The sequence below is a fragment of the Anthonomus grandis genome, chromosome 6, assembly GCF_022605725.1.
Source record: "Anthonomus grandis grandis chromosome 6, icAntGran1.3, whole genome shotgun sequence".
NCBI classification, from domain to species: domain Eukaryota; kingdom Metazoa; phylum Arthropoda; class Insecta; order Coleoptera; family Curculionidae; genus Anthonomus; species Anthonomus grandis.
Window position 1 is genome coordinate 31,616,652 of NC_065551.1, and position 18,693 is coordinate 31,635,344.

The 18,693-nt window shown below is 32.3% G+C and overlaps 1 protein-coding gene across 1 annotated transcript; it reads right to left on the reverse strand.

Moving 5' to 3' along the window:
- Positions 1-1,523: 1,523 nt before the first annotated feature.
- Positions 1,524-18,682, reverse strand: LOC126737733 (ATP-dependent DNA helicase PIF1). The gene is made up of 10 exons (XM_050442746.1): positions 18,207-18,682; positions 17,932-18,141; positions 17,221-17,438; positions 13,843-14,036; positions 13,546-13,789; positions 5,457-5,600; positions 5,291-5,397; positions 5,080-5,233; positions 4,730-4,916; positions 1,524-1,791 (listed from the first exon to the last, which is right to left on the reverse strand). Exons 1-10 carry the CDS (start codon positions 18,506-18,508, stop codon positions 1,608-1,610), a joined length of 1,944 nt encoding a protein of 647 aa, XP_050298703.1. The 5' UTR covers positions 18,509-18,682; the 3' UTR covers positions 1,524-1,607.
- Between the last annotated feature and the right edge of the window lie 11 nt (positions 18,683-18,693).

Sequence of the window (18,693 nt, forward strand, 5' to 3'; positions counted from 1 at the left end):
ATTTGCCAAATTTCACTTTCTTAGTAGAACGAAAACAATATTCTATCACTAAATTTAAGGAGCCGCAACTTGGAGAAAAAGCGGTTTAAAATATAAATCGTAAAGACACATTTTTGTTAAAAAAGAACTACCCCGTAAAATTGTTTGCATTAATTTAAAAATAACCTTAATATAAATATATGTACGTGTAATCTATGCTTCTTATTCCTAACTAAAATAATGTAACCAAATAAACTGCGATGCACGTCAGGTGTGACAAAATTTAGTTGTCAATCGTATAAAGTTTCAGGCTTGATCAGTCATATCAATTCAAATTTGTAAAATCCAGAAATGCCCTGCATGTTAATAAAATGCATCGCAGTTTATTTGGCATGATTTATACAAAGTAGCCCATCGACAATAGTTTAACAGCTGGACTTGGATTTGTTTTCAGGGCAGTCATCTATATTTTTCCAAATTGAAAAGCATTATATTTTCTCTAAAAAGGCGCTTTGTTTTTCAAATTTGAGCCACGCTACGCAGTCTCATGGCATTTCAAACATACCACTGGAAAAACTTTCGTGGTAGATGGATTGGGAGAAGGGAAACTAACGAATGGCCTGCGAGATCACCCGATTTGTCTCCCCTTGACTTCTTTTAGTGGGGGACATTTCAGTTGCAATGGAGCCTATTATCGGTGGCAAATCGTAATTTTGTTCATAACACTGATATAAAATTATGATTGCTCAAGAACTGCGCCATAACGACTTCGCAAGACGACTTATATTCGCAGGATCATGAGTGACGATATACAGAAAAACCACGTGCTCTAGAAATCCTTTCCGAAACCATAGTGCGATAAATTCAAAGACTTCCAAATCCGATGCTTGACAAATTTCTGCAAGAATGCATCAAGAAAAATGGACGCCAACTAAACGATGTAATATTTCGAAGCTGAACGTTTTATTTTAATATATATGGCAATGTAGGAGTAATATACTAAAATAATTGCATTGCACCATACATTCTTGCCATGCCCTGTATATAGTAAAGATACTTCACAATGTTGCAATACAACAATTGCTGAGCTATTGTATAGAAGTGAATCGCGGATATTTTACACCAATTAATAAAACGAAACGTAAATACTAATCAACAAAATTAAATTCAATTTTCTGGAAGCCAAATTAAAAAGAAAACAAAGCGCTATTTTAATGAAGTGTACCACGTTCAATTTGCAAAAATAGCCTCAGCTAAGGGGTTGAAATTATTGAAATTTAAAAAATTTCCACATTTAAAGCCGCAAACTCGAAGAGCTTTAAGATTTTATTCACAATCAAATCCACTTTTTCACCTAATGGCATTGAAAATGTTTGTAGGTTATGTTTTGAAATATTCTTAGAATAGCCTTTTTACTTTTGTTTATGAACATACTTTATTTTGAATGCCGATATTAATACACATAATTCCCATTTTAAAATAGACTTGACTGTAAATATACACACTAATATGTCTAATGTTCTAGTCTCGTTTTTTTTTTATAATTGGTAATAATTCCATCATCTTTATATAATTTATATACTTATTACTAATTAATATTACTAACCTAAAGTAATGAGTGAGATTTACTAACAAATAGTCACCAGGGGTTTGTCCATCATTAATTTAGACTTCCCAAAAGTCGATTTTTTCTTCATCGGATCCTTCTTTTGTATATTTGATTTATGAACGGGTCCTAATGGTATAAATTTAAAGTCATCTATTGATTTGTAAAAAGATATCACGTCCGGGTTTGCCCATACTTGACTAGAACTAAAAACGAATAAAATACTCATTTTTATTGTTTATCAATAGTATTACAAAAATTCAACAGGGTTATTGTTCGCTGATAATTTAAAAATTATAAATAAAAATATGTAAATGTGTAATCCTTTTATATCACCGAAAAGATGATAGCCGTACAAATTAAATATGTATTATTTGAGTCAAGTCAATGAGTGATGATTTTTGATCAAAAATTAACAATTATACTTTAATATAAATATAAAATACATTACAAACAAAGAATCTCATATGTATGTATGGGTTCACACTAAGACGTAAAGAGTTTAATAATTCAGCATGTTTGAGGCACCTATACTATGCCTACAGAAGAATATGCCTGCATAGCACTCATACTATAAATGTTACAAATTTATATCAGAATATTCAAAACATGTATTTTTTGAGAGAAAACAAATAGAATTGTTGAGAGAATGTAAAATATCTTAATTGAATTTATGTAATATTTCCAGTAGTTGTAGAGGTAGAACCAATTTCGCTATACTGTATATTTTAAGTTACTAAACTAATTCTCGTAAATGTGCCCTTAATGTTGTATATATTTAGCCAATAAGAATAAACATCAAACATCTAAAGTATCCTATGTTTAGTTTATAGTTTGGTGGAATAATCTATATTGAGGAATGCAGTTTGTAACAAGATTAGATACCTAGTGTATTATAATCTTGTAAAGTGCAAAGTTTTCAAAGTTTTTAAATGCGAACTCTCCTTTTCAAGATATTAATTCTTGATTCTTTTACGAATTTTTTCCTTGTCAATGACATTAGAAACAGGAATAGCTTTGGTTCAATTCTTCAATATTGTTGTGACAAGGCATTGTTGATCAATGATCAATGCAAGTTGTTATGATGCGAAAATGTTCTATAGTGAACAGATCTCACATGTTTATCCCAGGTATTTCAGGCGATTGTAAACAAATACTGATGAATAAAATAAATGAGAGATTATTTTGGTTCACAGTATTCGTTCAGTTATCAAGTATTTGACTATTTTGTTAAGTGACTATGGAATGCCTAACAATAAATGAAAAAGTTGAAATGGTCCTTATCTATGGTGAATCTCAACGGAATATTAATAGAGCCATTGAACTATATACCATGCGACATCCTCAACGGCGACTTCCATCGCGAGCATCATTTTATCGTGTAGTGAACCACTTTATAGAAGATGGAAGTGTGAGAACGATAAATCGATCACGAAAGAGAAGCATTATCAGTCAAAATAATGAAATTGCCGTCTTAGCTGCAGTTGCCCATAATCCTGCAGTCAGCTCACGACCAATTTCTTCTGCTTCTGGAATCTCCAAAACAAGTGTCCTGAGAATTTTGAAACGCCACAAGTTTCATCCGTACCACTTGTCGTTACATGAAGAGCTTCACGGGAATGATTTCCAAAATCGAGTGTTGTTTTGTGAATGGGCCCAAAATCAGTTGTATGAAAATAACAATTTCTTGCTGCACGTCTTATTCGCCGATGAAGCTTCATTTACAAACTATGGTGTAGTTAATCGTCATAACATGCATTATTGGGCAGTTGAAAATCCCAGGTGGTTTCGAGCGATAGAACATCAGCGGCCATGGTCTGTGAATGTCTGGTGTGGCATCATCAATGATAAAGTCATAGGACCTTATTTTATTGATGGTGTCCTTACAGGCCAAAAATACCGTAATTTTGCTGGAGATTCTACCAGTATTTTTGGAAGATGTGTGTTTTGAAGTGAGACTAAATATACCAGCATGATGATTGTCCTGCACATTATTCACGCGTGGCGCGCCAAGTGTTGGATCGTGACTTCAATGGACGTTGAATATGTCGCGGTGGAGCAGTCCACTGGCCGCCACGATCACCTGATTTGACGCCCTTAGATTTTTTTCTATGGGGTTATTTGAAGAAGATCGTATATCGCGATCCACCAACGACTCCCGAAAATATGAAGCTGTGAATCACGGAGGTTTGCGGGCAGATACCTCACAGATGCTACACTCTGTTCATCGATCGTTTAGAAAGCGAGTCAAAAGAATGTATAGAAGTGGAAGGTCAACACTTTGAACATTTATTGAAATAATTTTCTGACTTTTTTTTGTTTCAATTTCTTTTATTTGAACTTTGTACGTTTTATTTTCAAGTTTTCGATTCTATTGATAATAAAATTCTATCATAAGATACTTTCATTCCTTTTGATAGATCATCAGATACTACCTACAAGGGCAAATGTCATTGTCAAGGAAAAAATTCGTAAAAGAATCAAGAATTAATATCTTGAAAAGGAGAGGTCGCATGTAAAAAAGTGTCAGATAAAAGTTACTTATTTTTTCACGCTAAATCAGATACTATTAAAAAAAATAGAGGTTCCTATGCAAAAAAGTGAAATTGACCTTCATTTGACCTTAAAGTCGTCCACTCGAGGTCTGTATAATTGGATATACAAAGAACAAGGTATTGATAAATATTGTCCACATTTTATATATCTCCATATTTTAAAAATAGTTTACAATATAGAAGGTAAAGCGTAAAAGCCACATTTATAGTCTAAATTTTGTCATTATTAAGTAATTGTAGACACGTGTTTCTACATATTGATTTCTTTAGAGCGCAATTTTTTTTCTTTTCCTTTAGTTTTCTAGTTGCCTCACCTTTAGTAATAACAGAAAAGCCACGGAATTAGAATAAGAATTCAAAAAAATTCTTCAAATGCTCGGGGTTTTCATTTGAAAAAAACGTACCTTTATAGCAAACTGTGCTTCTTGAAAGCAATATGTATATTGCAAACCATTTTTAAAACGATCTTTTTATTTTTCTACAATAGGCCAGGGGGACACGTTATACGACAAGAATTATATTCAAGATTCATATTCACCCGTTGGTCCATCATGTACAGTAAACATCTAATAATTATTATACCACTTACTTAAAATCTAAAACCCTTAGAGCGTCTAAACTCCTGGCTCTGCTAAGAGCAACATATGCCTGTCCAGCTTCAAACACCCTTCCTAATGACATTTCGACGCAGTCTAAGGTCAGGCCTTGAGATTTGTGTATCGAGAAAGCCCAGGCTAGTCTCAAGGGTACTTGTTTTCTTGTCAAAGATGCTCCACCTGAAAAAATTTTATTGAAGAACTATTACACTCATATGAATATAAAAAAAGCTTTTTTTATGTAATAACGAACATGCTTAAATATTTTCCTTTCAAGCAAATTACTACAATGCATCACTTTACGACTAAAAGTTGGGGCAAAAACGTGTATAAAAATCCTTACCGGCTGTTTTAACAATCCACTGTTCAGGCTGCGCCAGATATTCCTTCTTATTTTTGAACTGAATTAGAGGCAGGCCGTCCCTGAATAATTTCACTATTCCTCTGGCACCATTTACCAGTCCGGCAGATAAATTGATATTTTTCAGTAACATTACCTGAAAAATAGATACACCTTTATATGGCAGTTATTTTCCAATCAATAGTGAACATACCTGAGCTCCGATCTTAAGTTCCAACTTTCCAGGAACCGTGGTTTGCATGTCCAATTGTTTACTGCTACCCGGTACAAGATCTTGAGCCTCAAATATTTTAGTTTCCCCTAAAAGCATTAAAATTTAAATATGTTACGTCCACTTCATTGGCAAATTAGCGTTTTACCTCCCAAAGCTTTTAGTTTAGATTCATTTATTATATCCGCATCTTTGGTGTGCGAACATAGCCTTGTCGCTAAAATTCCATCTCCTTCAATTTTTTGCTTGGATGTAGCAGTTAACGTTTTCACTACATCTTCGTCAACTTTACCTAAAAAGAACATTATAATTTTTACCTAACGGTGGCAATTAGATACCAAGATAATAACCCTGATATATGAGTTATGGAATCCCTCAAAACTAATAACAAAATAATGTTAACTGCATGATTATCCTATTGGTTAAAATAGGAAACTCTACTATACCCGAATCAATCAAGAATGAAAAATCCAGTTGACTAAATTACATTTACCTACAGCGAAGAATAGCTGAAGCCTGTAACCTCTTAACCATATACAGGGTGTTTCAAAATTCACTACATATATTTTAAGGGCGTATTCCGGAGGTCAAAATAAGACATTTTTTCCTATAAACATGGGTCCTAAAATGCACCCCCTTCAAGCTACAGCCATCGCAAGAAGTGTAAAAAAATCGATTTTTTAAAACTGTGTCTACAGTTTTGCATCAAATTTAACGAAATTTGGAATACCCCCGTTATTTTAGGCGGTCTATTTATTTTTTATCTTAGAAAAGGCGTAAAACTAATTTTAAGGGGTAAACTGAGGGGGTGCACACTTTTGACGGCCAAAATTTTATGTACGCATACATTTTTTTTTAAAAAATTAAGCTACACCAGAATATGGGCCATACAAAAATCTAAATTTGATGTCTCTTGCATTTTTTTGATAATACGAATAGTTTTTGAGAAAATCACCGATTAGTAAAAGGCTACCAATAACGTAATAATTAAAATTTAAACAGATAATATTAAGGAGTAGGCTGTGACTATTTGTTTTAGGACATTTTTTAAGCGGTTTTAGACTGGTTTTGCTATTGTTGAAACTTTGTTATTGAGGTTTTTCAATAAATTGATGAACAATTATTTACATCAAAGAATGACGGTTTATAAAAATACAAAAATTGGTTAAAAATTAATTATTTAACATTTATTAACATAATAATTAATTATTTTTTAAATAAACAATAAACTTCTGAGAAACAAATATTTTTTTTTAATAAAAAGTGCTCGAAATGCGCACCCCCCGCTGCAATACAAGCCTCCATTCGTCTTCTCATAGATTGTCTTACTCGCCCTAAAATTCCGGGAGTATTTCTTATTGTTTCAAAGGCATCAATAATTCTTTGCCTTAGGACCTCGAGTGAAGGCTTGACTAGGATTATAGACGAGGCTTTTTACATATCCCCAGAAAAAAAAATCCAGAGGATTGCAGTCCGGGGAGCGTGGAGGCCATGGTATTGGGCCTGCTCTACCAATCCATCTCTCAGGAAACACAAAGTTCAAATAGTCACGCACTGTTATACGGAAATGAGGGGGGGCACCGACATGCATAAACCACATGTTCGCTCGCACATTTAAAGGTACATTGTCTAGTAAACTATTTAAATGGTGCTGTAGAAAGTCTAAATAAGTGTCGCCAACTAAAATTCTAGGAAAAAACCAATTAACTCATCTCCCACTAAACCTGCTCATACATTAAGGCTAAAGTGCTCCTGGTGGTGAGATTGCCTAATTTCGTGCGGATTCTCTGCTGCCCAAACATGCACATTGTGAAAATTCACCACCACTTCCCGCGAAAAATGAGCTTCGTCTGTGAATAGAATACTTGATAAAAAATTATTATCTCTCGCGCATTTCTGAAGTAACCACATTGCAAACTGTAAGCGCCTTGGGAAATCTTGAGGTAGCAAAGCTTGAACTCTTTGAATATGGTATGGATACAAGCTATTTTCGTGCAAAACCCGCCAGACAGTTGCATGAGAAACATCCAAATTCCGAGCTATTTGTCGGGTGCTTAGGCCAGGATCGTCGTCGATGGCATTCAAAATTTGCTCCTCTGTCACTGGGTTTCGTGCTTGTTACGGTCTGCCTGCATTGTTCCTGGGGGTCCCAAAACTACCGTATTCCCTAAGATGCCGATGTGACTCTGAAAATGTTCGTACATTCGGGAGTCGGCGATTAGGAAACCTTAACTGATACAATCTTTGAGCTTCATACGCGTTACTATCAGCAAGACCATAAACAAAATGGATGTCTGCAAGATGTTCTAATGAATAACGTTCATTTTCCATTTTAGCAATGTTAGCGTTTAGAAATAAAACATGGGAATAAAAACTACACTTTAAATCTAAAACGGGAAGTAAACTACTGGAATTAAACAAAGTCAACAATGACAGTAAATTTATTTTACACCAAATGTCAAGCAAGTTAAAAAATTTCTGAAACAAATACTCACAGTCTACTACTAAAACTTAAAAAATAAAAATGTCAACAATTGCGAAACACAGCCTACTTCCTAAATTTTTTCTTTAATTTCGATATTGCTATCCTTTTATTCACCGGCGATTTTCTCAAAAACTAATAGTCGTATGAAAAAAATGCAAGAGACCAAAAAAATTAAAATTTTTGTATGGTCTATTTTTTGGTGTAGATTAATTTAAAAAAAAAATTATGTACACATAAAATTTTGGCCGTCAAAAGTGTGCACCCCCTCAGTTCACCCCTTAAAATTAGTTTTACGCCTTTTCTAAGATAAAGAGTAAATAGAGCGCCTAAAATAACGGGGGTATTCCAAATTTCGTTAAATTTTATGCAAAACTGTAGACACAGTTTTAAAAAATCGATTTTTTTTACACTTCTTGCGATGGCTGTAGCTTGAAGGGGGTGCATTTTAGGACCCATGTTTATAGGAAAAAAAGTCTTATTTTGACCTCAGGAATACGCCCTTAAAATATATTTAGTGAATTTTGAAACACCCTGTATTACAATACTTACAATAGATGAGAGAATCGTCACAATTTACGTAATATTAATACAAGATTATAATCATTAATACACCCGATACATTTCTGTATTGTTGGTTTATTTTCTATATTTTTATTTAATATTATATTATGTGTGACTGTTGCCTGTTATTTGATTCTACAGAGTGTCTCATAAATAATGGTAAATAATTTGACAGCAGATTCTTAAAAAAAAAATAGGTTTAGGTATATTTTTCTAGTCTGAAAGTCAAAGACAATCAAGATACAGGGTGTAAAACTTGTAAATGTAAAATGTAATTTTTTTAAATTTTGGCCGTAAATTTAGCATTTAATCTTCGTTTTTAACAAACGTTGGAATATGGTTTGTTTTTTGAAATCGCAAATCTTAAAATTTAAATATAATATATAATTTTATAAACTACACATATTTCGCTCCTATTGGAGCATCTTCAGGCCTAGATCTACATCCACAGAGACCACGTTACAACTGATGTGGTAATAATGGTTCCTTTTATGTAATGTAAACATTGAACTTGCGATTAGTTAAGCATGAAACCATTACGTTAGTTAAGTACTATGAATTCACTATAAGTGGCATCAATTTGAATAGAGGATCAAAGTTATATTTTAGGTACCCAGTATAAATTCAGAAGTTACTCTCAATAGATCGATTGAATAAAAATGCATGTTGTACCAAAATGAGCTGACTTCTAACTAAATTAAAAATATATTTATATATTTGAATGGGTGATTGGAAAAAGGATAACATTCCAAAAATATGGCGAATTGAAGTGAGATAGCAATTTTTTGAACATTTGTATTTTCTATCCGCTGAGCGCAAAAACGATAAGATCGCCGGCCGCCTTCATATAAAAACGTTGTCGTTGAGCGGAAAAAGGATAATATTACTGGAATATTATCGTTTATCCACGCACACCTTCGGAGTCAGCAACTGCGGGATTTCAGTTTGTTTTGCGATTTCATCAAGTAAACGGTGTTGTTTAGATGTTGTTGAAAAGTGTTTTAAGAGTTGTTTAAAAAGTGAATATTATTTAACATTGACCTGTCGTGAATATTAAAGTTATTTAGAATTTAATAGTTTGGATTTAGTGGGTAAGTCCGTATGTAGTTATTGTTGAATAGAAATATTAAAATTTGATCTTTGTTTATAGAAATGTCGGATTCGGACTATTCGGAGGAAGAACCCGCAAACTTGGGCAAGAAGCGAAAGCTTAATAAAAAATTACACACAAAAGAAAGGGAAAAATTGGAAAGACAGAAAGGAGTAGAGTTTGTTACACATAAAGGTAAACTAGTTAATGCTAAAGTAACCGGGCCAGATTGCACCTGTCGTAAGAAATGTATGGCGGATTTTACATTTGAAGAAAAACGTTCAATCATCGAAATCGTTTATAGTGGAAGACCAAAAAATAAAAAAGATACATACCTAATCCGATTGATAGAAAGACATGATGTCGTTAGACATCGTCCTGTGTCAGCAGGAGCGAGACAGTTTTCTTCTTCTTTCAATTATTTTGCTATGAAAGGTGCGTGCAGAGTTGAAATTTGCCGCAATGCTTTTTTAAGGTTACATGCTCTCTCCAACAAAGCCGTACAACGCTTAACTAAAATAATTGAAACCAAAATTTTACCAGTTGATATGAGAGCAAAACATGCAAATCGTGCAAATAAACTTGATGTCACGATTGTCGCCAAAATTGAAGATCACATACAATCATTTCCGAAAAAAGAGTCTCATTATTCTTCTAAGTTAACTATCTACTTAGATGCGAGCTTGAGTGTAACTAAGATGTATGAGCTCTTCATCAATGAAAATCCGGATTTAAAAAATATCGTAAAGTATGAATATTATCTGCGACATTTCCGAGAAAACTACGGATATCGATTTGGTAGACCCCAGGTCGACGTTTGCTCAACCTGTGAAGATTTGAATGTAAAAATAAAGTCAACAGCTCTTGATGAAACAGCAAAAAGATGCGCAGTTGCAGAACTTATGATTCATAGAAGACGAGCATCTAAATTTTATAAGAAACTCCAAGAAATCAAAGAGACCTGGAAGGAGAGAAGTCACGTTGGAGCAATAGTCTTTGATTATATGCAAAACCTTCCCCTTCCTTTAATGTCAGTTCAGGAAATTTTTTATTTACCTAAACTCTGGTATTACGTTTTTAATGTCCATAGCCTTGGCAATGATAGATCCATGTTCTATACACATACAGAGGGTGATGCTCAGAGAGGCCCGAATGAAGTTAGTACGTCGGTTTTGGACTTTATTGCCAATCATATTCCTGAAGAAGTAAAAATCTTGCATGTCTTTAGTGATGCATGTGCAGGTCAAAACCGCAATCATACTTTAACCAGGTTGTTTACTGCACTGACCATGAATAATAGATTTCAAGAAATTCATCAGTATTTTCCAATCCGGGGCCACAGTTTTCTGCATTCTGACAGAAACTTTTCTTTAAAAAAATTCGATAGAATTTATTCTCCTGATCAATACAACGAAATCATTACGTCTTCCAAGAAAAAGAACAATAATAAGTTCCAAGTAAAACGGCTAACAAATGCCGATATACTGGATTTTAAAGGCTGGTGGCCGCAATATTTTAAAAAGACTGTCAAAGATGTTGAAAAAAAACAGTCCTTTACCATGAGTAAATACAGGCATTTAATATATACCCAAGCAATGAAAGACTATATCAAGGCTTCTGAATTCATTGATGGTTTCACCTATTGTCTTTTTAATATGAAAAAACAAGGCAATATAAACATTCCCAATTCGAAAGCATACAATGGCAAAATTCCTATCAACTCCAAGAAGCTAAAAGATGTTTCTAAAATAATACATTATATACCAGATGAATACAGGGCTTTCTACGATAATATACTCACAAATCCCACAACAAATAGAGACCACAGTGACCCAGAAGACTGAAAGGGATATGAATGTCACTTGTTTCAAGTTTGTGTCATGTTTGTTTCTTAAATAAAAATTAGTTCTTCATAAATGCCCTTTCAATATCAATAACGACTTACCTAATAGGCATGGACCGTTAGTACTTTGGCATTAAATGTACCTTGTCAAAGTACACAATTGTCCAATAGATATATTTTTAGTAAAACTAGCGGCTTCGCCGCAAAACAGTTTTTTTTTTGATTTTCCAAAATTAAGGTTCACAGGAATGTTATCCTTTTTCCAATCCCTCATTCATTTATGGGCAATAATCGTTATAATAATAAGAGGCACAATATGTTATAATTTTCATACATCTTGAAATAGACCATTTAAGAGTGATTTATTATATAATGTTAGTAAAGAAAGGAATGCCATCAGTTCCAGGACCTAATTCACAAATAATTACACAATTAAACAGTTTAATATCCAGTTGTAAATAATTTAAACTATTGTTCTGTAACAATTTTAAAATGACTCAATTGTAAGGAAGCACAGAAACATAAAAATTAAATCGATCGATTCTTTAACGAACTTATTTGAGCTCCTAACATTGATTTTATTAGGAAATTTGCCTCATATTTTAGTGACATACTTATCGAAACCATGTGCCATTAAAAGAGGATCAGAGATCTCTTCATGATCATCATTTATAGTTGACCAAATATCCCCTTTCGGTGGACTCTGATTTGTTACATAATTTACAATCTGTCATGGCTTTATTTGATTTTTAGAGTTATCAGAAAAGTCGTTTTTATATATTTTTAATCAGCGAAATATCGTTTGCATTTGATGCTTGTTTCTGTTTTAATTTATCTCCCTATCTAAGTTATCTATAGAATTTATTAAAAAACGATCACGTTATTTTGATGAAGCCTCTTATTTATCTAGTAAATAGTGTCTTCGGCACTGATATATATTCAAATATTTTTAAAATTTCATCAAGTCTTAACTCTTAACTTGTCGAAGGCATTTGACACAGTGAAGCATCCCTCATTTTTTGAAAAAATTGGAATTAGAGAAAACTGGAAATACTATAAGTCAACTTGAAAAGTTGAAAAAGAATGGGGTGTTTCACAAGAAACTGTGTTGGGCCTAATCCTATTTCTTATTTATGTCAATACTTTAACAGATAAGACTTTATGTGCCAATCCCAAGGTCAGAATTAATAAAAAGCTCTATTCTTTACGGAGCTAAAAAAATGCACAATCATCTGCCTTTGGAAATTAAATCATTGACATCTTTTCCTCGATTTCGCAATGCTTTGCAATCATATTTACTGGAGAGAGCTTTATATGCAGTAGATGATTTTTTTTTAATATAAATTTTTGAGTATCATGCACGCACTGGCTAATTATTATTGCTAAATTTCTATAAAATTTTTTATGACTTTTTAAATATTGTATTAATGTTTTTGACTATTTTTGTTACTTTCTTGTTACTATTTTTATTTACTTTCCTATTTTCGTACTTTTTCCATTTAGTATAAGAAATTTGACCAGGCACATTTGTGTCTTTTGTACCCAGTTTTGTATATATTTATTTAGTACTTGTATTTCGGTTTCTATATTTGTGTGTTTTGCTTTTATAGCTTTGTCTACCAAATTTTTTAAATTTTTTGACAATAAAGCATATTTGATTTATAAAAGTCACCACACTTTATTACTCAAAGATTTACTTTTAAAACCATATTGTTTAAGCATAAGATATATCTAACAAAGCTAGTTTTTTAAAGAGGCAGATGTACTAACTATAAGGCAATTGTATTTTAAAATGTAAATCATTAGTATTAGTGGGGATCATTTGCTTTATTTGATATTGAACGATATAAAAACTGCTTCCGATTATCATAAAATTAAAATAGTATGTTAATTCCACATTTCTCACACATAGACTTAAGTCAATTGTGTTCCAGCATTAAGGATAACATTATATGTAAAACTGTTTGTATATTTTGGATATTTGTATTTTGTATAAATTAGTAATAAAAACACTGACGCAAGGTCTGACAGATTACTGGAATTCCGGATTATAGAGAACAAAAACTGTTATGAATAATTATGGACAACATTTTTAAAAAAGAAATATTTCTTTTCTAGTTTTTGTATATCTTTAAGAATATAAATATTTAGTTATTAACAAGTTCTATAGTTCTTATAAACTATTAAATATTCCTTAAAACCTCCTTGAAATTGATAAACTGAATGTGATTTAATGTGCTAAAAGACCAAATACTTACCAAATCTTATCTTATTCAGAACGGTAATGAACTTATTGTCGGTTTGCCGATGTACTTGTTTCAATTCGAAAGTGTTAAGTCTACAATTTCTCCATGCTTCTGTCATGAAACAAAACCTCGGCGAGGGCGACTTCTTCTCACCAGGCGCAGGTCTGGTAACCGGGGGTAACTGAAAGAAATCCCCGCAGAGGATCAGTTGAATGCCCCCAAATGGTTTTTCGTTTCTCCGTACTCTCCGAGCAACCTAAAGGTGGATAACAATAATTTTTTACTGTAAAACTAAAACGCTATTAATACCTCTTCAATTTTTTCAAAGTAAACTCCATCGACCATAGAAATCTCATCGATAATCAAATGTTTGCATTTGCGCCAAATTGACACTGCCGGAGGTTTGGAAGCCATTTCGACGCTACGTTCCAACGAGGCGTCGCCTCCGCCGATACCCGCGAATTGATGGAGGGTAATGCCACCAATGTGACAGGCCGCCACACCTGCAGAAAATTATGATTTGAGTTTTTTTCAGTGTAAAACAAACCTCAAAATTAAAAAGTGGTTGACAAAGGTGTTATCTAGAAGTTAAACTAAAATTGAATGGTGAACTTGAAGAAGTTATTTGAAATTGACATTCAAATTAATCATTCAAGAAAAAAGTTATACAGAATAAAATGATTTAGGTATTCAATTTAATCTGAAGTAGGGTAATAGGTGAATTGCTGACTGATAATAGCATATACTATGCCGGGTGACATATAGGAAAAGGGGACCACTTAATAACCATTTTACTCTTTAAGATAAATAAATGAAATTTGGTCTATTTGAAACGAGACACTTGGTATATTATTACGTATTTCGATAGAAAATAATATTCTGTAAACAATGATGAACAATTTGATATGTTCGTTTTTAAATCGGTTGATAAATAAGCCCATAAGAAGAAAAAAACTAAATCACATAAACAAACACATTTAATTAATAAAAGGCTTTGATTTTTTGAATATGAGGCTGCGTTCTTCAATTATTTCTGAATTGACATAATACATCCCAACTAGCATTTTTGGCAACAGCTACGTAATCGCGACTATAAAGAATACTTTAAAGTTGTGGTTACTAGTCGCGGGAACCGTTTAGGCAACGTTCTGTTACCACTTTTTTACCAAAATTGGGAATGATTTTGCTGTAGCAAATACGTAATTCTATCGTCCCGGGAACTTCTTTTTAACGTCCCATAGTGGTTTTCGGGATGTCATAAAACAGTAATTGTGCAGTGCTAGTTACTAAGAAGTTACTGAGACAATATTGCGGCAATAATGCAATAATATGGCAATATATGCAAACATTTTGATTCTCTTTCTTTGTCAACACAAATTATTTTATATGTCCGTCTTTATTCTAAGTGATGGCGTTGTATCGGGGTGTATCTACTTCATATTGTATTTAATATAGCTGATATTAAATCTATATATATCAATATAGGACGAAAATAAAGAACGCCTCATTAAAATAATGACTTTTAACAAAAAAATATACCAAGTCTAAATATTTAAATTTAATTTTTTAAAGAAGGTAGATAATTTTTTTCACTCCTCTTTACTCCTATGAATATAAGAAGTCTAAAATTTAATAAAAATTGCATAAAATGTAAAAGTATTCCGATTTTAGCAAATTCATAAAATCGTGCAATACCTTTTAACAAAATGGAGTCAAATAATTAAAAAAAAATATGGCGAATTGTTGTTACGAGTTACCAAGAAGTTTCTTTTGTTACTTCAAAGTAAAAATGACTTAGGAATAAGTAAATTATTTCAAAAAAATGCTACTATAAAGTATATTTTACTGCATAGTAGAAATAATTACTTACAGGTAATTTGCTTTAATAGCCAAGCTGGTAAATATTACTTTAAAGAAGAAATAAGGGTAACTATTTCAGTCTTGTTACTGATAATATTACTTCAAAGTGTATTACTGCGTGGTAATATTTTGATGTTCCTATGTAGTCACAAGAACTTGAAATTTAACTTTGTAGTCGAGCTTGCTTAAAAGTTCTCATTTAATCGTCCCACCGACCAATATTTTCTACTTTATAGTAACGACGTTGTAAAGGTAATTAGGTCAGGTCGCTAAGCGGTATCAGCTACCATCAGAGTTACCGCAAAATAATAATTACTATATAGTCAAGTATTAAGTTAATATTACGTATTTCTTACTACTATTTTTTACTTGGCAGTTATTTAAACTTATAAGATATTTTTTTGGTACCAGTTACCGATTTATTACTTGAATAAAGTCATATAGTCAAACAATGTTGTAGCCGTAACTAAAATTGCTAGTTGGGATGACATCTTGTTATGAGCAATTTTAGTGTTTACTAATATTTGAAATGTTTGCTGACTATATTTCTGGAAAACTGCATTTCAAAAGTGGTTGTTCATAACAAGGTGCAATTTTAAAAAGTAAAGTAAATGCCAAAAATACCAGACTTTTGAATAGGTGTATATAAAAGTAAAAAAATACAATATTATTTTTCTGTGATTACTTGATTAAAAATTAAAACTTTCAAACCATTCATAGCACCCTATTTTAAAATTTAAAAAATAAGAAAAATTTTTCCATGAGGATGAAGTAAAGAGGCAAATGCGGTATCAATAATCCCAGAATATTGCGCGGTATCAATGTTCCCTTTTTCCTATGTCACCCAGTATACTATATTAGCATATCTATGAACAAACCTTTATAAAAACCCACCGATATATAAACTCTGCTATTATTTTAATGCCTCAGATACCGATATTGTCTCTGACAAGCCTCAATCAATTTTGGAAGGATATTTATTTAGACGTTTTTTACGAATTTCGAGTGGCTGCATGTTTTTTAATTTCTGTTTTAATTTTTACATTTAATCTTGAAATTTTAATCATTGTTACCTTATTATTTTAGTATGACTATCATGTAGATATCCTATATGACTTAGATGATGATATTTTACTTTATTTTTTAGTTGTTTCTTCCCCCTTAGTATGCTTTGTCTCTTTATTTTAGGTTGGTGTCAGTAAGTGGCATTTGGATATGGTGGGCTTTGTTGATACTATGATTAATAAATAAATATACACTGAATAATGTTTAATAAAAACATGACACCAGCAATTATTCTTCCAAAGCTGAGTTTAAACGTTTTTTATAAATTAATAAGATCAAGTTTTAATGATAAAGTAGGTTTATTGTGGTATAATATGCTTTTTGTATATAGGTTTTAATATGGAACTTTAAGAGCAACTTGACATTCAAATACAAGGCTAAACTTTTTGTAACTTTAAGTTTTAACTTAGATGGGTTAATACGACCAATATGATGATTTCAATGTAATAAAAATCTATTGAGATCCTCATTTATGGCTTTCACTACATTAATATTGTAGAATTTAAGTACCAAATTTATTAGTATAAATATTAAAGAGTCCAAGATAGAGCCTTGTGGAACCTTAACTCATCCTGATATGCCACCTAATGTTTCAATAAAATTATCCATTAAAAAGTTATTTATCAAAAGTTCAATTGCATACTTAGAAAACCTAACAAAATTTAAATTTGAAGAAAAGAATTCGTGATTTATAGTCTCAAATGCCTTAGAGAACTTAACAGAATTACAATGTATATATTTTTTATATAATTTAGTTCGTACCTGTTGAAGCTGTGGCTATGGTGACATCGGGAGGTAGAGCTCCAATAATTTTTCTAAGTAAGAAACTTTTACCAGTTCCAGCACTACCGGTGAAAAAAACATTTTGACCAGATATGCACGCCTGCAACACTTCTCTTTGTTCCATATCTAATTGCTCTGTAGGCACTGGGGAACCTGAGTATAATTTTTTAGCGGCTGGTGCTTTATCTGTACTCGATCTGAAGTAAAAGAAATCTACTTATGTTATTCAGCACTTAAAAAAAATTAAAATAAATTTTCTGTAAGAGCAAAACCAGGAATAGGAAGGTTAATAATAAATGTTGGATGTGTATTCTTTTTGTTAACAGGTTTAATTATTGAGGCATACTTCTTATATTCAAACATACAGTTTTCAAAATGATGGTAATGTATAATTTTTAAATATTATATTAATTATTGCAAATATATTATAAATTTTTAAAGGACCAACAATTGCAATCAGATGATGTTTTATTATTAACTAGCTGTGTCAAAGAAGGTATTACTGGAAACTGATGTACTAACGATGAAAAGCAGTTATTCAAGATTACTCTTTAAATTCTGTTAAAGAGGTAAGATGCAACCTTGAAAACAATAGGGTTTGAGCTTATACAGAAGTATTTCAAGAGAAACACCCTATGCTACCATCACTTTAATCTATACTATCATATTTTTATTCCAAAAATAAGTCACCTTTCAATTTTCCTTTTTTTATTAGCCAAAGGTGAAGGTGTGGTCTCAGTGGACCTGCCACTAACTTTTTTAAAAGCTTTGTCCATTTCACCATTAGTAACTGGAGAAATTTCCTCAAACTTGGATGATTTATGAGAAAGAACTTGTGTACGCAAAGAGGCACTGGAATTTTGCAGGGGTTTCCCATTTGCCATTTTGATAAACAGGGTCCTAAAAAATGTGTACAAGTGATAAACAACTAAACACAGAACATAAATAATTAACTTACTACTTACTTTAAAAATGTTTTAAGTTGTTCAGGAGGTGCATTTGACAAAAACAAAGAAGCATTTTCATCGGGAAACTTGAGAGAAGACTTCCCTTCTGCCATAAACCTATTGTGCACCTGAGCCCCTTTGCTGAATTTTAGTTTTACCGGAGCCGCTTTTTCAACCACGACTTCGATAAATACGTCACGAGTATCCCCGCGAAGTAGCCTCAAATTTGCCTTTTTTGAAGCCACTTTTCTTTGAACCAAACCCTGTTTGTTCAACCACTGAATGTTGACCTCACAGCACAAAAACGAATCTTTTTCCATTTTCGTGACAAAAGAATACACTCTGCACTTATTTATTAGGGCTAAAAATTATTAATTAACGATGATAAAGGCCAAAATGTAACGGCCTGCCCCCCAGAACCCCAAAAAAAAAGAAAAAAGGGATCAAACCAAAGGAACAACGTACACAAATAAAAGTCAAATCAAACGGTCCCTTAGAGCCTAAC

What these genes read in the sequence shown, in the direction of transcription:
- LOC126737733 (XM_050442746.1), bottom strand. Translation starts at nt 18,508, where the DNA reads ATGGAAAAAGATTCGTTTTTGTGCTGTGAGGTCAACATTCAGTGGTTG. An exon ending in TCTGAATAAGATAAGATTTG is followed by an intron (nt 5,601 to 13,545) that starts GTAAGTATTTGG and finishes TGTTCTTTTTAG; the next exon opens with GTAAAGTTGACGAAGATGTA. An exon ending in TAAACTAAAAGCTTTGGGAG is followed by an intron (nt 5,398 to 5,456) that starts GTAAAACGCTAA and finishes TAATGCTTTTAG; the next exon opens with GGGAAACTAAAATATTTGAG.